At 36.0% G+C, this 27,470-nt stretch overlaps 2 protein-coding genes across 2 annotated transcripts in view; both read right to left on the bottom strand.

The window, feature by feature from the left end:
* Positions 1-27,019, bottom strand: part of LOC141591758 (beta-amyrin synthase-like) — a 232,564-nt gene extending 205,545 nt beyond the window's left edge. Inside the window, exon 1 of the mRNA XM_074412204.1 lies at positions 26,939-27,019. Within this exon, the coding sequence (XP_074268305.1) occupies positions 26,939-26,946 (8 nt within the window). The 5' untranslated portion in view covers positions 26,947-27,019. The remainder of the gene's footprint in view (positions 1-26,938) is intronic.
* Positions 14,216-27,021, bottom strand: LOC141591759 (beta-amyrin synthase-like). The gene is made up of 19 exons (XM_074412205.1): positions 26,939-27,021; positions 25,637-25,829; positions 25,368-25,553; positions 23,574-23,663; positions 23,299-23,496; positions 23,130-23,214; positions 22,792-22,958; positions 22,504-22,695; positions 22,281-22,394; positions 20,718-20,840; positions 20,064-20,186; positions 19,843-19,941; positions 19,260-19,316; positions 18,829-18,875; positions 17,225-17,368; positions 15,096-15,273; positions 14,841-14,918; positions 14,661-14,744; positions 14,216-14,543 (listed from the first exon to the last, which is right to left on the bottom strand). Exons 1-19 carry the CDS (start codon positions 26,944-26,946, stop codon positions 14,430-14,432), a joined length of 2,280 nt encoding a protein of 759 aa, XP_074268306.1. The 5' UTR covers positions 26,947-27,021; the 3' UTR covers positions 14,216-14,429.
* Between the last annotated feature and the right edge of the window lie 449 nt (positions 27,022-27,470).

Raw genomic sequence — 27,470 nt, 5'->3', positions numbered from 1 at the left:
ATATATGTTATGGGAGTACAGAATAATTGGAGGCACGAGAACTGTTAGAGAAAGAGAGTCCTGGATATAGGAATGGTTGTAGGTGTTGAGGTTATAGTGGGTTATCGTTGTCATGCGGTAGTAATGAGGATTATGGGAGGTATAGCAAAGGACCTAGTACTAGTGAGTTACGAGGACGTAACATTTATCTTAAGAGGAGTAGGAAGCGACAAGAGAGTTTGATGGTTGTACATGTCATGGTACAATTGGAAGTTTGAGTGTTGGTGTAGAGTATAGAATGGATTCGGGTTGTGGTTGATTTTATTACAGTTAATGGCAGTGCTTGTAGTAGTATGATGTTTACGAGTGTGATTAAACTTCGAGGACGAAGTTCGTTTTAAGGGTGGCATTACGTCTTGATGGTTGATCTTGTCCGGTGGATTGTCTTGGTAATTGAGTTGCTAGTGAGTGTTATAGAAGTGAGACAGATTTGGCAACATTATATTGTAGTTATTCGGTAATTTTATGGAGTCAGTATTAGGAGGCTATGTTGTAGTTGAGATGTTATCATGAGCCGTGTTGTGGAAGTAAGCGTGGTTGGTGGACTTAGTGTTAGGTGCCCAGGTTTTATAGGTTGGGTTGGAACTTCGGGGACGAAGTTCTTTTTAAGGACGGAAGACTGTAATACTACGGATTTTATTAAGCTAAGTACTCGACCGAGTAGAGCCTACTCGGCCGAGTAGTGCTAAGTGTGTGTTCTGTTTAGCTTCTGCCGAGGAATACTCGGCCGAGTATGATGAATACTCGACCGAGTAGAGGATACTCGTCCGAGTATATTCTATACTCGACCGAGTATCCGGTCTGGCGTGTATTTATTCAGCGGTTTGATGCGGAGTGTTTAGGGATTATTTAATTGCCAAAACAGTTTCTAAACATCATTTTCACAACCCTAATCACTTTTATGATATCCTAATCACTCCCAAACCTTTCACTGTGTGTGTAATCATCGTAGCTTTTGCATTCAATCGTTCATTCCACCGTCGGTAAGTCCTTATTCCCATGTCATTGATGATTTATTCTAAGGGTTTACCTTATGTATGAATTGGGGGAAAGGGGGATTGTGCAATGTGTAATTATGTTATGTGATTATTGTATAGGAGAAGACTTCGTAGAGGAGCCATTCTAGTTGCCTGATTCTCCATATTGTTGTTGTTGCTAAGGTAGGGTTTCCCTACTCAGTTACTGTTAATTGATTTAAGATTGTGTTTGTATTGTAATTGTTGTTACCTGCTGATCATCGGAGTATGAGTGTCGTGGTGACGGTGGTGATGTGGTTGTGTTATGACAGTGGTGGTGTTGTGACAGCTGTGATGTTAAGGTACTGTGATGTGTGTGTTGATTGTGGTGGAGTCACTTGCGGGAGTGGCTTCACACCCTAGTTCGCCCTCCGTGGAACCCATCACAGGAGGGGATGTGCACATTAAGGGACAAGGTTGTCGCTCGTTGATGAGCGGAATTTAGGTGGGGATGGGCTGCGGTCCCCCACCGGTGGAGTGGATTACCTGTTGCGATGGGTAATCCTGTAACACCCCCATACTCCAAGTGCCTTACCAGGACCACTCAGGTATAAGGATGCTACCATCTCGGTTACCCGAGGCATGATAGTCATAAGACAATGAAGAAACATACTTATTAAATAAGTTTTAGCGATTACATAACAAAACCAATTGTAAGCAAAATACAACTGTTCTCCAACTATAAACCAACTGAAAGGAACTGTCCTAACAAACACAGCGGAAGACTAAAGACTCAGATATGTGATCACTCCATCCCCAGCTAGATCCCACGCGTATCCAAGATATACCGCTAAGCAACCGCTCACCACCCCGAATGGATCACCACGCTTTTAAAAACATTTAAACGGGGTCAAGACTAATCACACAATTCACTATATATCAACAATAAGACAAACAGATGACTTAACTAATCACACATACACAACCAACCAACTCCAATCATCTCAATCACCGACATCCCACTGGACCCACCCCGCCCGATGGGGGACCGCACCGTACCCACCAAATCCCCGCTCCACATAGTGAGCGATAACCCTGTCCATTAATGTGCACATCCCTTCTGTGGCGGGTTCCACAGAAGGCGAAACTAGGGCGTGAAGCCACTCCCGCAAGTGACTCCACTCAGCCGAGAACGCATCTCGAGAACCATAGGCAACCAATCACAATCATAATATCAATAACCGTCTGAATCTATCAACAGTGTACAATCACAATCACAGCCGTCACAATACAATTACTATATCAAACAATCAATCTCAACACATCAACAATCATCCCATTATGGGACTAATACTGAGTAGGAAATCCTACCTGGAAAGCACAATTATCAGACGGTCTCTACAGCTGTGTCAAAAAGCCTCTTCTACAAAACCTCCTCCTATCATACAACATACAAATGCTACCAAATCACAAACTACTCAAAAACCCCCAAATTCCTATATTAGGGTTTAACCAAATTAAAGGAAAGACAATAAAAAGGGTACATAGATCTTACCCTTGACGCAAGGAACTCAACGGTATAACCAACGACGAGAACTGACCTTCCAAACTCCGGGTATTGCTAATAATGCGATTAGGATGAAGGACTTGCTTGCTTTCTCTCTTAAACAGTAATTTAGGTTTTGCAAAAGTGATTTAGAATAATGACGACAAACCTTATATACCTTAATCGCATAATTAACAAAACCCGAGAAAACTCCCCGTAAAACCGGCTACTCGATCGAGTACCCAAGGTACTCGATCGAGTACCCCCCTACTCGATCGAGTACCCCAGCTACTCGATCGAGTACCCAACAGGTCAGAAACTATTTTAAAACGCAACTCACCCTTACTCGACAGAGTAAGGCCTACTCGATAGAGTACCCAAAGACTTATAAATATGGAGTATTACAGTCTTCCCTCCTTAAAAGAACTTCGTCTCCGAAGTTCAACCCATACATAAAAAACAACCATACTGACTCGACCAAGACACAACAACTTAGCTAAGGACTCAAGAACTCGACCGAACATAGAACATGAACTCTTAACCCCCATTCTACCAACTATATTTACTTCCACAACATGACTCACTATATCGTATCTACCACATATATATCTCTCACGACACCAACCCATACATAATCAACTACCATCCTCTAATGCTGCTAGCTCCATAATATCATCAACTATCAAACCCAATACCAAGACACTCATAGACATCAAACGGAATGTTACATTCTACCACCCTTAAAAGGAACTTCGTCCTCGAAGTTTACTCACACTCGTAACCTCATCATCCGACTGTCAACACTAGCGAAATATTCTCACACTCCTAAACATCACGCTACTACAAGCACGGTCATGACCTTTAATAAAATCACCCACAACACGAATAGATCTTTTATTCTACATCAAGACTCAACTTCCGAATATATTACCATATATACAACCATCAAAATCTGTTTTATCGCATCCTACTCCTCTTAAGACAAATGTTACGTCCTCGTAACTCACTAATACCAAACCTTATCTATATCTCATTACCCTCTTTACCACCACATGTCAAAGATAACCGTTTATAAACCAAACACTCACTATTCTTATATCCAAGGCTCCCGTACATAAACATTTCTCATTCCTCAACTCATTCGGCATAGCACCTAACCTATACCATAAACTCGTAGCAAATCGCCATACCCACTCTTCATTATTACTGCCAAACAACATACCTCTCTATGTAACGCACTTATCTCCCAGAAGCATAACTCACGATCCGCACTCGTTACGTACACGCACACTAGATCCTCAAGTTCTTTCTTTCATTACCGCAAAACTCATACACAACTTAACATGACACTAATTCCCCCAACACCCTACACTCATTGTCTCAACAAAAGATTATGAACTACCTGCCGCTTTCAGATCATTACAACACATGTTTCGCGAATCATTTTCCATTACCATGTCTCATCCGAAAACAAGATCAAAATTATCAGAATAACCTCTCACAACCATGTCCCATCAACAGAATATCATTATACCATGACAACAACGAAAACATATTCAACTCTATTTCATATCATACTCTACCTCATTCCCAACTTAACCTGATAAAGAAAACATCAATAAGCAAGACAACTGTCTATCTGCACAAACTGAAACTCGCAGGGAGCAACATCAAACAAAACAACAATCTATGTATAACTGGTATGTACTTTCGAAACTCGAATCATAATCATCCCGCCTACTCCACCACAACCGGTGACGGCATCACAACACCGCCACCAACAGCCACACCGTAGTGCGAAAATACCCGTATCACAGCACTATGTACCGTGCCCGGATCACCACCCGAGGCATCACAACCACACCGATAGACATCACAACTGCATACAATTCCTATAAACACTGACTCAGCATAACTTCTCATACAAGAAAAACTTACTCAAATCCACTTTATTAAGTCACCACGCAACATATCATATGGATACACAGATAAGCATCTCATGAACATCATCTCTACCATTTCACGGAATACACATAAAATTATAACTAGTCATGTCAATTAATCAAATTATTACCTTTTTGGATATCATTCAATTAAATTACCGTGTCCAACATATATATTACAGAACATTCATAAAACAACTTTATAATTATCACACCATACCACTTCTTGTGAAGTCAGAACCTCACACAAACATTTACACATATCATAGACCCGTAATCACAACCAACTAGTCAATCCTGACCACGTAAGTTACCACTCGATAAAGGTTACCTGTCGCCCGAGTTTAACTCATATGCCCCTCATAACATATTCCCCCATTCGCACAACCATCACTTCCTGCCAAATATAACCATACCTTTACTATTCAACTATTAGCATCCGCCTCATCTAACCACATCTTATACCCTCTCACAATCATACACAACAATCAGGTCCCTACCAAATCAGCTTCTTTAGAATTGCTACCTTTCTAATATACCATCACTCTGAACCACTAGTGATAACACCACAATGCCACCACTGCTCGTATATCAAACCTCTTACACTCATATCAAAATAACATGGTTTTTCTCCTATTTTTGGTTAACATTCCAAATAACGAACATCAAACCCATCCACAAAATTACCTCAACATTATTCCCAATCTTTGTCTTATTTGTATTGTCATCCAACTCTCCACCAAATATCTCGTATCGTGCCAATACTCCACCAACTTCTTACTCCCTTAATTCCTCGAAACTCATTATCAATCATGTTGTCCTGAAACTCCTATATAACCTTCAGCTAACATCCTCGTGATACTATCACACATTTCGATGATTCCTTACTTTTATATCACATAACTCCTGAAACATTTTCCTCGACTTACTTTTATCCTTCTTTTCTCTTTACACTCAATAATACCAATTAATAGTTCAACTCCTTATTCTTTCTAGCTAACTCTTTAGAAATCCAGTTACCCCTTCGTTGCTCCAAAACTCAAATTCCATTATTTTCTACCGACATCATCTCACTCTTTCTTACCATGGATCTTCTCTTATTATGCTATCACTCACACTTGCCACTAATCTATCCATAGAATCAACGTTTAATGTTCAAACAATTGCATCTCCCTTTGTACATCTCTAGAAATCAGAATTCATTTAATACCGTTAATTACCCAAGGAAATCACACAGTAGTTTCGTCTCTCGATAACACAAATTTCCAAACTCAGTCACTATCTGCAAATCTACGTCGCGACATGTCCAATTAAGTTCGCTATATACCACTCTTCTCAATTCCTCTAAAGCGACCTTTCATTACATATATTCTTACTCAACACTATTTCTAACCATCTCCCTCCATAATTTATTATACATCTCAGGTTGCTACTATCCACATCCTTTCTTTCAATCTTTTCATTCTCACATTCCTTAAACTTACATCATGCCTTGCCCACATTCACTTACATTTTCATTACTCAACATACAATCATGTCACTCATCTCGTCTCACACAACATGCTCTATGCCTCAATTAAGTCTTACCAATCACAACAGATATAAATCATGTCCTCCTCACCGAACTCATACTCATCATAGGTGCCACTCTTTACACCACAAGATTGGGTAACTTATGCGTCAAGACCGACATACATGTAAAACAATGCATAAAGAAGTAAAATAACCACTTTGAATTAAACATAATATGCAACGAAGTCAAAAGATAAGTATATGACCCAAAACATGGGTCACTAGATCGAGTACAGGCCACTCGATCGAGTAAGGGACTTACTCGATCGAGTAGGTCAAGATCAGAAGCACGTAAAACAAATCACCAGGGCTACTCGATCGAGTAACTAACGTACTCGATCGAGTGCCCCATTACTCGATCGAGTACCAAGGATACTCGATCGAGTACCCCAATTCTCAGCACTGTCCAGTTTTCGTAAAACAGTCATAACTCACTCATTTCTTGGTCGTTTTGAGCGTGTGACCTATCGTTAGAATCGTAAAAGAACAAGCTATCACCTCCAATTGGAATCACATCAAAATCATTTATGCATCTCAAGTTATAACAGTTTAAAGACAACCTCTTTATAATCGAAAAACACAACTACTTGATTTTACTTCCAAACAACTTAAACAACAACCAAGCAAACAAAACCAGTCCAAAACTCATAAAACCAGTATTCATAATCATATGTTACTATTTTCAAAAGCCAAGCAACAACATTCATCATGCACATAGGTTATTTAACTTGTCAATCACGATTTACCCACATGCTTTTATTTTATCACTTTTCGTAAACAAAATCACAAATACACGACATCAAGTCCCCTATTCACATGTTACTAGTATAACAACATTATAAAATAACTTCCATTATATAACATGCTTAATCAGGAACCATGTTATCACACCACGATGATTTATCTTTTCCCACTAATTCATCCATCATACCACATATTTACCCACCATATTCGTTCAACATATTCACCCAGCACATGTTCAATTCACACTCCCAACCTTCTGTACTTTTACTCAACACGACAACAACAACATGTATACTTACACATCGCTTTATATGTATATATAGACAAAACACTTTTCCTTACATAATTATAACATGCCAAATTACACGTATCAATCATTATACTTTCATGCTTTACAATCAACCAACATATAATTCACGTCATCATCATCAATTCATGCAACATACTACTACATAGATACACACAACACACAATATGCACATAACGATCCCGACACATATCCCATGGTGACCGGTTCAAAATTGTAGGGCGAGTTCGCGACTTTAGGACGTCTCCCAAGTCTTTGCATTAGCTCCTACAACCTTTACCCCGGGTTCATTTTAATTGACTCCCTATATTCATTGGATTCATTGGTTACAGGTTTCAGGATCGTCGCTCTGATACCATTTGTAACACCCCCATACTCCAAGTGCCTTACCAGGACCACTCAGGTATAAGGATGCTACCATCTCGGTTACCCGAGGCATGATAGTCATAAGACAATGAAGAAACATACTTATTAAATAAGTTTTAGCGATTACATAACAAAACCAACTGCAAGCAAAATACAACTGTTCTCCAACTATAAACCAACTGAAAGGAACTGTCCTAACAAACACAAATGGAAGACTAAAGACTCGGATATGTGATGACTCCATCCCCACTAGATCCCACGCGTATCAAGATATACCGCTTGCAACTGCTCACCACCCCCGAATGGATCACCACAGTTTTTAAAAACATTTAAACGGGGTCAGTACTAATCACACAATTCACTATATATCAACAATAAGACAAACAGACAGCTTAACTGTCACACATACACAACCAACCAACTCCAATCATCTCAATCATCGATCGTCCACCGGACCACCACTGTCGGGGGGACCGCAGCCGTACCCACCAAATCCCCGCTCCACATAGTGAGCGATAACCCTGTCCATTAATGTGCACATCCCTTCTGTGGCGGGTTCCACAGAAGGCGAAACTAGGGCGTGAAGTCACTCCCGCAAGTGACTCCACTCAGCCGAGAACGCATCTCGAGAACCATAGGCAACCAATCACAATCACAATATCAATAACCGTCTGAATCTATCAACAATGTACAATCACAATCACAGCCGTCACAATACAATTACTATATCAAACAATCAATCTCAACACATCAACAATCATCCCATTATGGGACTAATACTGGAGTGGGAAATCCTACCTGAAAGCACAATTATCGACGGTCTCTACAACTTGTGTCAAAAAGCCTCTTCTACAAAACCTCCTCCTATCATACAACATACAAATGCTACCAAATCACAAACTACTCAAAAACCCCCAAATTCCTATATTAGGGTTTAACCAAATTAAAGGAAAGACAATAAAAAGGGTACATAGATCTTACCCTTGACGCAAGGAACTCAACGGTATAACCAACGACGAGAACTGACCTTCCAAACTCCGGGTATTGCTAATAATGCGATTAGGATGAAGGACTTGCTTGCTTTCTCTCTTAAACAGTAATTTAGGTTTTGCAAAAGTGATTTAGAATAATGACGACAAACCTTATATACCTTAATCGCATAATTAACAAAACCCGAGAAAACTCCCCAGAAACCGGCTTACTCTCGATCGAGTACCCAAGGTACTCGATCGAGTACCCCCCTACTCGATCGAGTACCCCAGCTACTCGATCGAGTACCCAACAGGTCAGAAACTAATTTAAAACGCAACTCACCCTTACTCGACAGAGTAAGGCCTACTCGATAGAGTACCCAAAGACTTATAAATACGGAGTATTACAAATCCGGCAGGGCTGCACACTTTGGTGTGTAGTCAGTTACTGTGGAGGATGATCAGCCGGTTACATTATTTGTTTGTCTTATCTTGATTTTTTCAGTAATTGACCCCGTGTTGTTGTTTTGTAAAACCGGCGGTGATCCATTCGGGGATGGTGAGCAGATTATGACAGGTAATGCAGATGTTTAGCTATGGGACAGTCATGGGGAGTCATCACTCGAGTCTAGCTTCCGCCGTCAAGAGACTTATCTTGCATTCTTTGTAGTTGTTAGACCTTTCACAGTTATACTTTGGTTTGGTTTTGGAATCATGTAATCACTAACTCTTATACTTTAATAATGGTTGTTTGGAATTGGTAACTTTGATATACTAACCTCGGGAAACCGAGATGGTAACAGTCTTTCATGCTAGGGTAGTCCTTGGTAAGGTACCTTGGTATGAGGGAGTGTTACAGTTATACTTGTAAAACAATAAAGTTATATATACTTTTGTTAAAATTACATAAACTCAAATTTATAAATTCAAATTTTCATATACACAATGATCTTAAAGACAAAAATTCCACTCATAAATTAATAAATGACTAAAGTTACACTCATAAAGTAGTAAAGTTACACTCAGAAAATGATTGGCTAAGAATAGGACTTAGGGACTCAAACAAATTTGTGGACTCATCTGAATCTCTCTCTCTCTCTCTCTCTCTCTCTCTCTCTATATATATATATATATATATATATATATATATATATATATATATATATATAATTAGGATCCGGTGAGAACGATCACTCGGTGAGAACGGTGAGAACGCACTAACTATCCTTTATTAAATTAGAAAACAGTACAATTATCTAAAAAGTAATTAAAAACACGCCATATTTAATCCCACTAGCTATAATGACAATCTCCCTTTCATAACTTCATATACAGTCACCGGAGTCGGAGCTCCGACAAGCTATCACCGCAGTACGCTTGTTTGACGACCATCACACCACCACTGGATCTCCAACCGCCATCACGACCATACTGCCACCGGCAACACAAATGTTTGGTTTTTACTTCCCTCTCATCTCAGATGCCCCCCAATCACCAGTGGTTACCCTCGCCGCCGCAATGCTTCCAACGATCAGATGTTCTCACGAGTCACGAGTGGCAGACCAAGTCATTGAATACAACTAATCTACACTAATTTTTTATGTATGTACACTAATCTTTGATGTATCTAGCGACTATTTTAATGTATCTTAACATAGATACACAAAATTAGTTAATAGGTACATCAAAATTGATTTGAGATACATCAAAATTGATTTAAGATACATCGCTGAGGATCATTTGCTGGAGATTGACGACGAGCGAGGAAGAATTCTGGAGCCGTAAACAACCCATCGCCACTCAATACAGACACCACTACCACCACCATATAAACAACCCCATTCCAGAAACATCCTGACAACTTGTACCAAAAAAAAAGAAACATCGGCAATCATACATTTCCTATATAATGTCAATCTTAAATTTCCGAAACCCCAATTCCCCAAACCTATCACCACCAGTTGTCACCGGCGACTACCATTACACACGATGAAGATTTCATCGGCAATTAGAAAACACCGGAGCGGACCACCTTCATCACTCTCACTGCGGACCAACGGTGTGGAATCTAGGTACTGATTGTTGGATTGGGTAGAGCGATGGTGGCGCTATGGGTGGTGACGGCAAGGTGCGAGCCTTTGGGCGGCGATAGCGGCGCGTCAGGTGGTTGCCGCTGAAGGAGCTGGTAATGGGGTTGTCGGGTTTGCTGAGATGGGTAAATGGAGATCAGGAGGAGAGTGAAATTTGGGTTTAATAATTTAATAAAAAATATTAATTTAAGGGCTGGGTGAGAGTAAATATTCCTTTGGGCTTTGGGTAGTGCGTTGTGTCGTTTGTTTATAATGGGTTGGATACTTCGTTCTCACCGTTCTCACTGAATGGTCGTTCTCACCGGATCCTACCTCTATATATATATATATATATATATATATATATATATATATATATATATATATATATATATATATATATATATATATAAGATATAAGATATAAGATTTCATGGTAAAACAATAACACATATATATGAGACTATTCTATTATCACAATTCACTTGAAAGACTAATTTAATGGTGTATAATGACTATAATCAATTATCAAATTTTAGAAGATTGTGGGTATTAAATGGCAGTTGAGCCGTTTAGAAAATGTTTTTGGTTCGTCCTATGCTAGAATAATGTTCAATTAATGTATTATACAACTGGTTGTATATACAACTTATTTAATGGAGTTGAGCTTTGTTATAAAGTTATCGAGCTCTAATAATATAATTATCGAGCTATGATACAAAGTTATTGAGCTTAACAGAATAATTATTAAACTCAATAACTTTGTAAAGTAGCTCAGTAACTTGTAAAATAGCTCAACAACTTTGTGTAATAGCTCAACAACTTTGAGACGGTTGTACAATGCTAATATACAACTGGTTGTAGGATAGTATTTGTGAATAATGTTATCACGTCGTCTCTCTTATAATTTTCTCCAAGGCTCATATGATGACATTTCAACTACGAATCTAATGAGCAGTCTATATTTGTGTTAATTACAAATGATTTGAAAGAGAAGATTAATGGGTCTTCTCATAATAAACAAATTAATTGTATTTACACTAGTGTACCTCCCGTGCAAATATGCACGGTATTTTTGATAAGATATTACAGAATTTGACAATTAATTAAACTAATGCAGTTTACCTCCATTTTGAAAAGGGTAGAAAATTTGCAAATGTAATTCCAAGACGATATTTTATTAGCCTTATTTATGTAAAAGTTAAAAATGATTGATGTTATGAAAATAAATTAAGAGATAAATATTGTTTAGTAAATATTGATATTGAACATTAATTAATTAGGAAATCAGTAGAATATTACCTAGGCCGGAAATTTAAACATGAGGATTTAGAGATCTATTAATCTTTTAGTATATAGGAGATTTTAATCCACAATTTCTTATCTCATAGAAAATCAATGAATTTTTTATCATAAAAATTGTGGAAGGAAACTTTTGCATATCAAATTTGTGCATATTCTAAGCATTTCAATTTTATGAATATATCCAATTAAAAGATTATATCCATTTATAGTTCAAGATATACCTATAGAATAGATTATAATAATAAGGCCAATTCTAAATGCTAAAATTTTAGGCGGGAAAATTTCGAGATCCACCTATTCTTTAAGTAAATAGGGGATGTTACGTAGTATGAAATATGTTCTCGATTTTCTCGATTTGGAGATCCACCTATTTTTTTTATACATCAAAGTCAGAGATTTCATTTTCTCGACTTTATCAAATTATTATAATAAATTTCTTTTTTTTTTGTCGCGAAGTTAATAATAATTGTTTATAGTTTAGTTTTGTGCATAATAAGGATGAGCCAAAGACTTCTCTGTTAATAGCACAAATGAAAGATTTAGTTATTTGTCGTTTATAATTTAATACATATGTTATTTTATTTTAATTAAAGAAGTATAATTTAGAGTTGATTGAAATTATTATAGTTTGATAAAAAGAATATTAATTTGATGAAAAGATTTGTTTAATGAAAGACACATTTATTTCCATATTTGAGTCGGTGTACTTTGGCGGAAAAAATTTCAGAATGTCTATTCTCTTAGTAGATATCGAATTCCCTTTGGCATATATTTTTACAACAATGATTGAGAATTCCCTTTGTTATATATTTTAACATTATATTTTACAGTGACATTATTCATTTAAGCGTGACATATATTTAATTTTAGCAATGATTTAGGTGTGACATGTATTTAATTATCACAATAATTTTAGAGTATTTTTTATATTCTTACAGTATATTTTACAGTGACATTATTCATTTAATAAGAATACTACAAACTATTGGTGGTCTTCTCAAAATACTCTACACTTTAATTTAACTCACAATAAAACATAGAATTGACGTCTCTTCTCATACTACACTCGGATGACCGACTACCTCTTTAGCAAGTCACTCCCCCTTTACTCTCCTTACAAACCTACTAATTAAGCCATTACCCACCTAACCTTTCTCCATTAATCATCACCCCACCACAACAGTCAACAACCACCATCCACCACAACCACAACCACCAATGCCCTATTTAATTACGGACCACCCACGCCTTCCCTCCCCCCACCCCACTCGTGAACGACCACCTTTCATGACCCCTTATTCCAAATTAACATTTGCCTAAAATTGATTTAGGGATCTCGGGTTTACATTGATTGTTGCCTGGGTCGAGAGTTGTACAAGCGCGCTTGAATCGGTCGGCCTGGGTGTGGATTTAGGGCTGTCAAAGGGGTTGTTTGTGGATGATTTCGGGCAGGTTTAGGGTGATGGAGGTGATTGAATGTTGCTGGTCAGTGGCGAGTTCAAGCCTGGCACGTGAGGTGATTGAATGTTGTTGGTCAGTGTATACATTGGTTTGAGGACGTGTTTAGGGCTGGTGGAGACAGGTTTGTGATGGGTTGTTTGGTGGTTTGTGGTGGCTAAAATGTCGTGGACTAAGGTAGGCTTTGGGACATGGTGGTGGCTGCTGTTAGAGGGGAGGCAAGGAGACGGGTTAGAGTTGCAGGTAGGCTGAAATGTGTGTTAATTGGCGGGAGTGCTTAAGCGTTGTCATTGGTTGGGTAAGGAAGCAAGCACTGGTCAGTTAAGTAAGGGTGTAGTGACGGTGATGCCGTGATGGTGTGTAGCTGGTTTGGTGGCAGCGGGATAGTGGTGTCGGTGTAGATGGATGTCGTTGTTGTGCTTGTGAATCTTGAAGAAGGAAGTGGCCTGGTGGTAGTGTTTGAGTAGCTGATGTAGTGGTGCTGATGGGACCCACATAAGTTTTTGACCTGTTTTTACAGGTTAAAACCGACCCTAGTATAATATAAGAAGAGGAAGGTTATTGTATGGTATATTGTGAGTTAAATTAGAGTGTAGAGTATTTTGAGAAGAACGCCTATAGTTTGGAGTATTGTTATTAAATAACCCTATTTAATTTTAGCAATGATTTAGGTGTGACATATATTTAATTATAGCAATAATCTTTAGAGTATATTTTTTATATTCTTACATATATTTTACAGTGACATTATTCATTTAGGCGTGACTTATATTTAATTATAGCAAATGATTTAGATGTGACATATATTTAATTATAGCAATGATTTTAGAGTATATTTTTTACAGGTTATAATGTTAGGCGGGAAAAAAATGTAGAGACTTCTATTCATTTAGTAAATAGGGGATGTTTCATCTTTAATTTGATATCTACAATATTCCATTGTTCCATACTTGATTTTATATTAATTTTTAAATTTTCCTTAAAGCAATTTGAAAATGAAAATTTAAATATAAATTTATATTTTTCGTGCAAATTTGCATGCATTTTAAGCTAATTCACTAATATAATTAGTCTTCTATAAGGATTCATAATGACCATATTTTATATTTATTATGCTTTGATATAACCGCATAATAATCTTTTAGTTAAGACATTAAAACTCCGGATTAATACATCTCCTGTATTCAGCGATCGCCCACAATGGAAATATATTCCGGTGCATTGGATAATGTATCATAAGGGTCTTAATGGATGCTCCTGTAATTTCCTGTTTAATGCGTGAATGCGTGTCAATTTCCATTAGAAATAATAGCTACATTATTGAATAAGTAATAGATATTAAAAAAAAAAAGTAACTATAAAATTAACATTATGTAAAATTTACCTGCTGAGGAAAATCACCGTTTTGTAGTTGTGAATTAATCAATAGTTTTGCTGCACGATGTAATGGAGTAGGATCCCTCTCCATCTGGTGTAATAATAAGATTGAATTACATATACACTTTTATGCCAAGTTAAAAATATAACTATACAAAATAGTAATGAGGATGGATGATTAGGATACCTGTCTTGTATAAATGAGACTCATCAATGCCCACGCGGTCTGAACTAAATGAGATCGACCTTTTAATGGCACAAAATCCTGTGTTTGATAATCACAAGTTAGGGCGGAACATATGTCCAAACCTGGACCGAACATTGTCTCCATAAATGTCAAGAGCATTATTGCATTTACGCATTGATAAGAAAAAAAGGAACCTAATTCTTTTTTTAGGAAAAACTTACCATGGTTATTTTTTATTTGAATAAAAGAAGGTACCTTTTTTGGGGCGGATAGATAGCTCTCTCCCCATCCACCATCCTCTTTTTGAGATGTAAGAAGAAATTTAACTGCCTTCCTAATAGAAGTACAGTTAGAGTAGGTTTTACTAGCTGCGGTTAGTCCTTTTACTGCAAAAAATGTCCCATATATAAAGCATACTCCCCAGTTTCCATACCTACATAAATTCATGATCCATAATCACATATTTTTACAGAAAGTTAACCCATATTTTATGTACCAATAACTCTCGTATAAAACTATTTTATACAAAAATTAAGTACTAATGTTTTATTTAAATAACTCCATTAAAATAACTTCTGCAAACCATATGATAAAGGTATTAAAATCTTTGCTATATTATATTTTACAATGTTTTATTCTAAAAACCGTTTTACAATACTTACTCTTTATGTATTACTGTTTCCCATTTAAAGATTTTTTTTAATGAAAGCTTTAATTTATCTATGGTGAATATCAATATTTTATTATTCTGTAAGTTTACTTTTTGCACGGGTATTAAGGAATGGGTTAAAAAAACTATTAAAAGTATATAGGGAAAGAGAATAGAGAGGTTAAAAAAATATTAAAAAACATAAAGGTGAGGATTTATGGTGGATTAATGTGGGGTATGGATGACATTTTTTGTAAATATAAATTTTCAATAAAGATAGAATGATCATTTTCTTAGCCGAATAAGGAAACATGTAAAGTGGAGTTTAATGGACGAAAAAGAAATATTTGCAAAGTGGAGTTGAATGGATAGAGTATATTTTAACATTTATATAAGATCAAAAACTCTTATCACGCTATGTTTTTTTTTTCTTTTCTTTTCTTTTTTCTTTGCTTTTTTTTTTTTTTAAATTACACTTTTTTTTCCAGTTTAAATGAGGCGGAAGGCTAGTACAATTGATTGGGGAGGGGGACACAAACCCGTGACCTATTGTCACGATACCCTCCGTCTTAACCATTAAGCAAAGACTTCTTGTTGGGATTTTGGTAGGAAATGTAGTGAGCACGATATCCAACATTAATAATTTTATTTATATGTTGAATGTGTATGATATTACATTTTTTTTTTTGATAAAAGGTAAGTAGATGTATTGAATAATCGAAACCGTAGTAAATTGGTAGATGTGTCTGGGCACAACCATTACAAACGACATATTATGGCCCAAAAAAAACCGGCCCATAAAATACAACAATACTAATCTATCTCATCCTTTCTCTAGCTTTCTTATTATTTTTTTTTCGCAAGGTAAAAAATATAGATTGATCCTTGGGATAATACTAATCTATCTCATCCTTTCGAATGAGAGATGTATGTTGAAAACATCGACTATCAAACCACCTCGAAAGAGTTGGACATGAATGTCCAATAGAAGTCATGAAGTCAGCAACCTTGTTGGTTTCACGAAAATAATGTTTAATTATCACTTCATCGAAAACATGAAGGTCTAGTAAGGAATTTGCCAAGTATTACGGATTGAGTTAATAACACATAAATTATCACCCTCCACAATTAACTTTGAGATTCCTAAGTACTTAGCTGCTAAAATGCTTTTTTTTTAAAGTGAGAGGTTCCACAACAAGAATACTATTGGATCCGCACTTTTTTGCTCCCAACAAAATAACATTACCTTTATGATCTCTTATAGAATATCTTAAAGCAGCTTTATTGCCTTTGTCCCTTTCTCTATCAAACCCCTCATTATATACTACTCTTTCCTCTTCCACTCTTCAAACCCTAGATCCGAAGATGAAGAGTTTCAAATCATCTTTTGTTATGTGGGGGAGACGATATTGTGGCAAGACCTTGTTAGCTCCATAAGAGCTTACAGACTACATGCTTACTGATAAGCATTATATCTATATTTATAGGAGTACGTGGAAATATTTAGAAATGAGCTAAATAATTGGATAGTTCTCTAATACTCTAGATTGTTCTTATAGCTACTAGATATCTTAGTTTGAAAACTTGGTATCTTACACTACCTTTAACATTGCTCCTCCCTCGCTTTGCTTCCCTTTGTATCAAAACATTAATAATCGAAAGATTAAAATTTTACTATCCTAAAGTTTCATTTTTAATTTCTGCTGCAATTTACGAGTAAATAATATCAACATACCATGAACCATTGGAATATTGGATATTCTCGATGAACTTGGACGCCTTGGCAATAGACGTTTCAATTTCTTCTTTCCTATGCATAGGGTATAACTTTTTGAACAATACCAAGGCCTCAATTGCTGAACTAGTGCATTCCACATACCTACAAATCTTACAATTAGTGCATTATTTTTCAATGAAGATATAATTACAATCAATACTATATATTAATTCCAGAAACCAAGGGACTTTAATGTAATTAAAGAAACTTATACAAATTAATTATACTATATAGTTTTAAATCACTAGCACTGTGCGATGGACCTGAACAAGGGACTTCAATGTAAATATTATATAGTTTTGATTGAAGTATAAATTTAGAGAACACGGAATATGATAATTTTCCTTAAAATAAATATACCCCACTTATGGTATTAATTAGTATAAAGATGTTAATTATTTTAACATAAACAAATACTATAATATAAGTATATTATATTTTGGAAACTATTAAAAAGTAAATAAATCAAGCTAGATTTCCAAAAAATATAATATTCCATAATTATTTCTACTTAATTAATTTAATGCATATATGTAATATATTTAAATGCATATATGTAATATATTTATTTTGAGTAGTGAGGTTAATAAAAGTAACCTTAATTGGATATAGTAATCACTCATTGGATACTTAAAGAGTAAAAGTAATTCTGTTAGTAGTGAAAAGAATCACTCATTTGAATAGTCAAAGTAATAATATTAACAACGAGCGGGAGTAGTGAAAATAACAGAAGTAACAACGGGAGTAGTGAAATTATCAATATTAATGTACAAGTAGTGAAAGTAACAATAATTAGGTAACAATAATTACGGCGGGAGTAGTGAAAGTAAAAGTAATAATAACGAATGTAATAAAAGTAACAATTCGAACAAAAGAAAGTATATATGAAAAATTAGCTAAAGCACTCGATTTAAGTAAAATATTAATAGCGGGAGTAGTTGTCTCATAATTTATTTCACTGTAATTTTAAGATATATACTCCGTATTATAGAAAAATATATTAATGGGATTTATGAGTTATGCAACTTTAAAATAGTTTTAATTAATTGAAAATATATTTCAATGCTAAATACAGGTAGCTCGTGCGAAGCCGGGCACCCATACTAGTTATATTGATAGTAAAACACACACATACTCTCCCACTCTTTTTTATGTGTCGTCAGTGTTCTTATATTTATTTTCATTTAAATAGAAATTTTTTCTAAAATATAAGAGTTAGGTTAGACGTTTCTTTAGGCCGGGCGAGGCTAACCCGAGGCCGGCCAACGTCCGGCCTCCTCTGACCAAACCCTGAACTAGTTTATCTAGGAAAGCGAGTTTGGGAGGGCCGGGATGACTCGTGCTTGTCCCTAATACAACATGTTTTTTTTGTTAATTTACAAGCTTGGAAGGGGCGAGGTTAGACAACACTTACCTATGTTTTAAAATTTTCTTTATAAGAAAAGATAATAAATAATTATTTATTGGAACATAGAAAGTTTATGAATAACTTAATTCCACCAATGGACACAAATTTAATATTAATTGACATTGGCTATTTGTCTAGTATTATTCACACTTACTCATACTCGATGACAATGTCCGCGAAAAATTCTGTTGGGTTGAGAAGCTGAAATCACATAGGAGGAGGAAATAAAAGTCAATTTCAAATATTATGTTTGAAATAAAAGAAAAAAAAATTACTTTCGTAATCTAAGATTTAATTTCACTTTATTCTTCTAAAAGTTACCCTTTATGCATGTTGCTACAATGAAATGATTATTAACCGTATAATACTTTATTTGTCAAGATCATGTATTTGCCGTTAATTAAACTCTTTATAAGAAATAAAAAAAGGTAAATAAATTGTTGGAACGAATGAACGCAGATGAGTACTATAATTTCTATTCAATATTTAAATAAAAAAAGAGTAAATTAGATTTTACTCCCTATTGAAATCAACGTTTTTAAGATTACTCCCTTTTTAAAAATAAGGGAGTTGTTAGTTGATTACCTCCAGCCATGCAGGAGCGCCAGCTGGCTCCCATGCAGAGAATCCTCCATTTTTACTCTTTTCATCAAGCATGCAAAATGTTAGTTAAAGAAACCAAGTTTACTACTACAGAGAAGCATGGTGATCAGATTTGTAATACGACGTATTCAAATTCATAATACAAATACGCAATTCGTTCAAAATAGAGTATATATAATTCAATAAAATTATAACTAAAGACCATAATTTAATGTAATTCAAAAGAATTAATTCACGATTTGTTAGGGAATTAAACAAATTAGGTAAACCTGCGGAGTAGTAAGGGAAACAATGTAATTACAATTTATAGACTATACATCTGATGTAATACCTCTTATTGTTTATTTTCTGAGTTTTATTTTAAAGTTTTTGAGTTTTGTTTTAATATAAAGTTTTTGAGCACATTTACTAAAACATTACACTAAAAAAATACAATATTGCTCAAAAACTATATTTATAAATGGTAATATGCTCAGAAAAAAAATCTGTATATGCTCAAAAACTATAAGGTCTGAGGTACTACCTCAGATGCGTAATCCTTTTTCTCATGTAATTGTGATGGTACCTGAAGACTAAGTATGACATTAACAGCTTCATTGAGCAACTTAGAATCCATCTTTTCTCCAACAATTTCTGGTTTCATAGTCGATAAAATCAAGCAACACTTCACAATAAACAACAAATTAACACATTAATTCAAATTAGTAAAATGTCAAATACTATATATTCAACACATTTCTTAAAAAAAACTATAATCTCTTCAAATTATAGTTGTTGTTTATTTACCTTAAGGGCTTCAGCAGTACAATCAGATACCTGCCACCCATGATCTTGATCCGAAAAAGTCCATGATCCCTTCGATATGTGACGATGCATGCTCTTAAAATCGTCCGATGGATTATCTTTCACCTACGTCGTTAGGTAAACCGCCACATATATGTGAAATTTGGTAAACTCATATTTTTCTTCATTAATTGTCGATATGTGACAATGCGCATAGCTTACATTTTCTTCATTTCTCGATTGTTTAATGAAATATTTTGGGTGGGATAAATAATTTGGATAGTTTTTTGAAATTGTCGACGGTTTAAAATAATTTATCCACTATTGTAACACCCACGTTAATTGAAGAGGTCCAGTGATAAGCTTAAAGGGATTGGAAATACTACTCATATCAAGAAAGTGCACTTTCTTTTATGGTCATCCATACAAAAGAACTCCACAGTTAAGCGTGCTTGATTGGGAGTAATCTTAGGATGGGTGACCTCTTGGGAAGGTTCCCGGGATGAGCATGAGCGAGCACAAAATGTGCTATAAAGGACTCGTGTTGATCTGTACGTGGGCTATGTACACAGTCTGATGAGCTATTATAAGTAACCGCTCCCGAACGAGTTTGGACCGGGATATTACAACAACTTTTAGCAATTGGGATTGTAATACCTGTGACTCTTTAATGAAAAGGTGGGCTTTCTTAAGAGCAGGTCCAATGTCATCAAGACTTAGATTTGAAGCCAACAAAGCTTGGACAGCAAACACACAGTCCCATAGCTGACTTCCAAAAACCTGCATATAAATTCTTACCATTTGAATAAATATACCTTACATATATTGAATCAATGGTATGAATTCAAAGAATAAGAGGGAGTACCCGTATATGTGAATATATATAAAACAAGAATCAGATTAGAACTAGCTAAAAAAAAGTCCTCTTAGATTAATCTCAATCTTTCGACAAATTACACATTAATCTTTTCTTAATTATTGTTCAAATTTATTATTGGGTAATTGAAGATTATTGGGTTATTATTGGAGAATTGACAACTCTTCATCAATCAATCAAGTTTTCTTCTATTATTCCTTGCTTTTCAAATGTTCATCCTAAGTTTGGTATAATCTCTTTACCCTTTACTCTTTATTGTTTATTTCCTCACTCTCTTATCATGTTTATATACTTGTTGTGTGATGATTGACACCATTGATGACATATTTTCCATGATAATAAGTAAGTAGTTACTTGACTAGGATTAGTGGGGGATTAGGGGAGTTAATCATGGGATAGATTTATGCTTAATGAGTTCATATGAATGCTTGCTTATTGTTCTTCAACTTATGAACATGTCATGTTTGATGAAATGTTAGACTATGAAACCTTGCATTTTTTACCCATATCTTATCTTTTGAATGAGGCTTGTAAGACATAAACCAACTCGAGCCTCATTAGACCATGTATAGAGTTGAATAGGGAAAACCCAAGTCGACTTGTAGGTGTTGTAAAGTCTTAATCGACTCGGCTCCGAGACGTAAGTTTCCCTAGGATTTGGTTTATCATGCATGTAGTTTAATAGGAAGAATTAAGTCGACTTATAGGTGTTGTACATTCACAAATGACTCGGTTCCGGGATCCAAATCTTCTTATGAATTATTTGACATGAACTAGCTTAATTCCAACAATAATAAGTTGCTTGCTTCTATATAACTTACCATGATTCCCTTATGACCTCATGACATCCTAGTATCCTTTATTATTTGTTTACATCTTTAATTGCTTTATTGCTTGTTTTACTTTATTGCTTTCATTAGTTTAGAATACAACTACAAATCCAATCAATTGTGACAACCCTTAGCACGACTACGATTAGATTGAACAAATCAAGTACCCCTATCCCGTGAATCAACCCCGACTTGCTTGCTATGCTAGTAGTTGGGTACAAATGTGTTTGATCATGAGTTTAGAAAACGTCTTTTTTCCTAAATCTAAGATCTTGTAAACCCGACAAATTAAGTAAACATCGCCGTTTTTGAAGTCCGTGCTCAAGAGATAGGATGAGTAAAATTATTGTTGGGTCAAAAACTTTTAGCTACGAGTTTAAAATGCTGCAAACCGTATTTCTCATATAGACGATCCATTTAATCCAAAATGTCATTTTCAAAACTCATGAACACAAGCTATGGCTAGTCAATCAGTTTTAGAGCTAGCTAATCATTAATATCCTATGAAATTACCTGCATCTTAAGTCCATCCTCAGCAATCCATATATAATCAGGAATTCTGGCGAGATGTTTCTTGAAACAAATGCCATTTGGGTCTTCAACCCAACAAGCTAACATAGACAATACCTGCAATCATTGCAATGGCATTTTAGGAATTACCAATTATTGTTACACATATATACTATGATAGACACCGTGCAGTAAATACGCAAATTGGCAATAAAAAATAGACTACCTTCTCCACACTCCCTATAGTTATGTATCTACTATTCTCATCTTCGTAATGTATGTGATTCATTGTCTTTTGTAACGCTCTCTCTCGAACCAACTTGTTAAAAGGCCAACGAGTTAAAACAGGCTCAATCATGATGTACAGAGTATCCCACATTAAATCTTTAACTAATGGTTGAGGGTAGTACATATCCTCCTGCATCGATCAATTTATCAAATTAAACGGTCACGTACTAAAGATTTTGTGGAACTAATCAACTTTGAAATTGAGTATAATGGTTCTATACATTACCGGTGCACATAAATGACGAGCATTTTTCCAATTGATTTGCTCAAAGGGTTCATTGAAGAGTTCCTCCCTAAGTAGCGTAATGAGAGGTGTTATTGGACCGACGAACCTCTTCCCGTATAAGTATGACATTGGCATGTACAACATTCGGCAATAACACCACATATTCGCTGCACAATTTCAACATTTAGAGTCAACTAATACAAATAAATGAGTTATACTATTGTATGCACCCGATCACCACACACACATTGCGATTATATAATAGTTTGTCTTCGTGTTTGAGATGATTCAAAACTGTTAAATATCGAAAGAAAATAGAATGGTTGGTGATGGTATACCTGGAGATATGGGCGTAAAAGAAGGAAGCATCCAAAACTCAGGCGGCATTGGATTGCATGCAGACCAATCAAATAGACCAAGTATCTACAAACATTATATATGATTCAACCACAAGTATAGTGTTGTACAAGTTAATAACCAATATTCATATTCATGTGGACGACTTACAGAAAGCCAAGTCTTGCCCCAAGAGGGAATGTGAGTAGCGCTACCATGGTCAAGGATCCATTTACGAGCCCTAGGGCATGCATTGTCGTCTCCTTCATCAGGGCCGACTCCTAGGATTCGCAAACATATGTAATTGAAGGTTGTACTAAACATGGTGCTGGGACCTTCTATGTGCAATCCCCACCCTCCATCTTCATTCTGTTAAGTGTTAAAACATAAAATTATATAGACGAATGTGGCAGGCAATTACTAGAGATGGAGCAACTAATACGAACCTGATGATTGTAAATGGTGCGAAGAATTTCTTTGCGATGGTGTGCCGAGAAAACAGAGTTGAGATGTCCAGTTATGTATAGGCAAAAAACCTACATTGCATAGAGACTTATACTCATAAATTCATAGCTAATCTCTCAAATGTTGTAGAGATTTTACTTGCATTTGGGAGGCTCCCTCCGCTCGATTTTCCTCCCATCGCCTTTCTCAACAAAAAAATACGGGATTTTACATTCCTCATTTCCCTCTAAAGTAGTCTAAACCCCGGGAGATGGATTATATGACCAATTGTACAACTGATTTAATGCTTTTAAATTTTATTATGATGTTTTCAAACTCCTTCACATAAATAAAATTTCAATACAACTCAAAAATAATAAATACAAGTTCACTAATTTTTTTTCTATAAATATTAAGCTAAAAAAATACAATAGTCAATACGTATACACTATACAACATCTGTTAGTTAGAGTTGACTCCGTTGTACGGAGTATTATTTTAGAGGTCATTCAAACGACCTCCTAAAGCATATGCAACAATGGGACGTCCCATACCTTTTCTCTATTTTCCACATTATTTTCCACTAATTTTTCACTCTACTCTCATCTTTATACATTAATGAGATTTCCCAACAATTTTCTTTTTCTACTTCTCGATGCAGACTAGGGCTGGTCATTAGTGCGGGTCGGCCTTACTAATTCAGACCCAGCCCATCTGTGACCCGTGGGTGAAACCGGCCCGCCTGACCCGGGCCCGCCCTATATACAGGCCGGTTCCGGATCCCCAAATGTCAAACCCGGACCCGCCCTAGACCCACCTCACGGGGTCACTTTTGACCCGGCCCGGACCAACCCGCCTCAAACCGCCCCCTGACCCGGGCCGATTCCGGGTCTACCAAACCTTGACCCGCCCCACCCCTGACCCGACCCGAACCCGGCCTACCCGCACTGATGACCACCCCTAATGCAGACCATGCCCTACCAAATACTCGTATTTATTCTCTTTAACAATTTATTAGCGGAAAATTCACGTGGTACCCTCGAATTTTGCCATTTTGTACGTGGTACCTAACTTTTTAAGTTTGTGCACATATACAAAAAAAATTGGCCGATTCTGAATTCCGGTTTCGGAGTTATGCGCAATTGTATTTTTTTCTAGCGACAAAAGGGGCATGTTGGGCATGAAAATCAAACATATAGGGTATCATGTACACAAACTTAAAAAGTTGGGTACCACGTGCAAAATAGCAAAGTTTGAGGGTACCACGTAAATTTTACGATTTATTAGTTACTCCTCCAATTAAATTCCAATATACACTTTTACTCTCTCATAATTTTTTAGCGAGTGAAGTGGAAAAGATGGTCAAACCTAAGGGCTGACCCTGGCCCGCTCCTTCGGTCACTTTTGGCCTGATCGACATGGCCTGTATGCAGCTGGGCCTATCCTATCCCATCTTACTCGTTTGACCACCACTGTTATGGGATCATCTCCATTTAAGGGAAATGACCACCTACATGGCTACATCCCCACTTTTGGCCTGATCAACAGTTTCTCTTCTTCAAATGTGGAAAAAGAGCATTTTGGGTTGTATATTTTTTTCGGCATTTCACATGCTTTAAGATGACTTTTTTAAGATAAAATAAATATTCTAGTAATTACTTAATTAAATAATCTCTCAGTTTCAATCACTTATTTGTTTTTTAATTAAAATACTTTTTATAAAGAATAATAAAGGTAAATAAATAAAAATGACACTAGGAGTAATACATATAGTAATACATATAATTGAGACTGACCAAGTTAGGAAGATAAAATTGGGGGCCGCCTATCTCGGCAGGCCAATGACCGTCGTCAGCCTGCAAGGCAGTGAAGAAATTCACGGCTCTTTTCAATGTCACCGTGGTTATATCGTATGTGATCTTTTGGTCGTCACCCACCTTCACTTGTGGTATACTTTGCGTAAAGTTTTTCTCTCTTAAAAACTACATTTAATAGCGGAAAATGATATTAACAATCCAATCACGTTCGAAAAGTAAATGAGAAGGTGAAGAAGAAAAAAATAAACCTGAAGGCGCCATAGAAGATCACCACAAGGCTTAACCTCGAATCGATTTCGATAAAAGTTAAGACGAGCTTCTTCAACTTGTTGAATAGCTTCAGGAGTACCATAATCAGGATCAAATACCCATGTTTGACGTCCTACAAAGTTATTAGTACTCGTTAAATATGGATCATTAGCCCCTTCTCCTATCTTTAACGAAGTTTTTGCTTAAATAGGGTTGAAACCGAAACTATTTAACAAAATAGTGTCGGTTTCAAACTATTTACCAAAAATGGGTCCACGTCATTATTTCCGCATTTTCTTTTTTTTTTTGATGATTTCTAAGTATATCGTTGTGTGGGACAGCGAGAATTGCTTGCTAGTTGCTATAACAAGGTGTTTGACAAGCTATTTTGTCCCCGCCGTTCTCCTTGCTCCGACAACCAAATAACAAAATGCCACCACCGTTCTCTTCTTCTAACTTCCCTTATCATACACAAATCTTAGTTTGAGTTATTAGTTCAATGTTTTGTGCAAAAAACGGCCCACAATATCACCCGTCCACTAACGATTTCGGTTTCGGCAATTCATTGTTATTGTCTTAAGCTGACTGTTTATTCGTATGAACTCGTTTTTTATGTAATTCAACTTTACTAAAAAACAGTCCTTCCCATATTAGACCTGTTACAGTACCTCGTCGCCTCATCCAACATTAGCAGGAAGCTTGGGGCAATTGGTAATGCAATTGTCGCTGTATAAATGCACCACCATTGTTACAGGAATATTTCTAGGTAGTACGGTTTGTATTTCACACTTACATTAAGCACATCATTACCAAACTACTAACAAGTTTTATCAACTAATGATTATAAATCAACCCAGAATTCAATTACAAAAAAAACGAGTACATACGATACAAACAATTAGCTTATGACAATATAAATGAATTGCCGAAACCGAAATCGTTAGTGGACGGGTGATATTGTGGGCCGTTTTTTGCACAAAACATTGAACTAATAACTCAAACTAAGATTTGTGTATGATAAGGGAAGTTAGAAGAAGAGAACGGTGGTGGCATTTTGTTATTTGGTTGTCGGAGCAAGGAGAACGGCGGGGACAAAATAGCTTGTCAAACACCTTGTTATAGCAACTAGCAAGCAATTCTCGCTGTCCCACACAGCGATATACTTAGAAATCATCAAAAAAAAAAAAGAAAATGCGGAAATAATGACGTGGACCCATTTTTGGTAAATAGTTTGAAACCGACACTATTTTGTTAAATAGTTTCGGTTTCAACCCCATTTAAGCAAAAACTTCATCTTTAACCTCCACATTTCTCGTAATTATTTCTTATCTACACAATTCGGACCAATAATATAAGCTCCCTGATAGGGACTTATGAGTAATACAAGCTTCCAAAAATGATTCTGTAGAAGTGCCAAGGCGGCTTCTGACGTTCGGGCACTTGGACCAAGGCAGCTTAATTATTGTACTCGTGAATTCTGGACATTAATATTTTGACACTATAGCATAAAGTTTAATGTTAGTCATTGCTTTGAATGATTATAACGGGGTCTTGTTGTTCAGTCAGCGAGTCGGGGTCCAAGGATGAAACGTTCCGTGTTGGATATTGCGATCCAAAATTATTGTCAAAGTTAGTTTCCTATAAGGCATTATGGTAGTTGGTCAAATGATAATGTATGTGAGTGTTTGTAGTTAGTGTGGCATTAATCAAGGAGTGGGTTAGGCCACTTCCTACTTTGTAGAATTTAGTCCTATTTAAAGGCCCTATGCGTATTCAATTTATTTGAGTCAGTTTACGAGAACTTTCTCCTTATATTTCACTCTCTTCTCTCAT

This window comes from Silene latifolia, chromosome 7 (assembly GCF_048544455.1).
Source record: "Silene latifolia isolate original U9 population chromosome 7, ASM4854445v1, whole genome shotgun sequence".
Taxonomy (NCBI): domain Eukaryota; kingdom Viridiplantae; phylum Streptophyta; class Magnoliopsida; order Caryophyllales; family Caryophyllaceae; genus Silene; species Silene latifolia.
The sequence above is the reverse complement of the archived record's forward strand: the minus strand, read 5'-3'. Positions and strand labels throughout refer to the sequence as shown.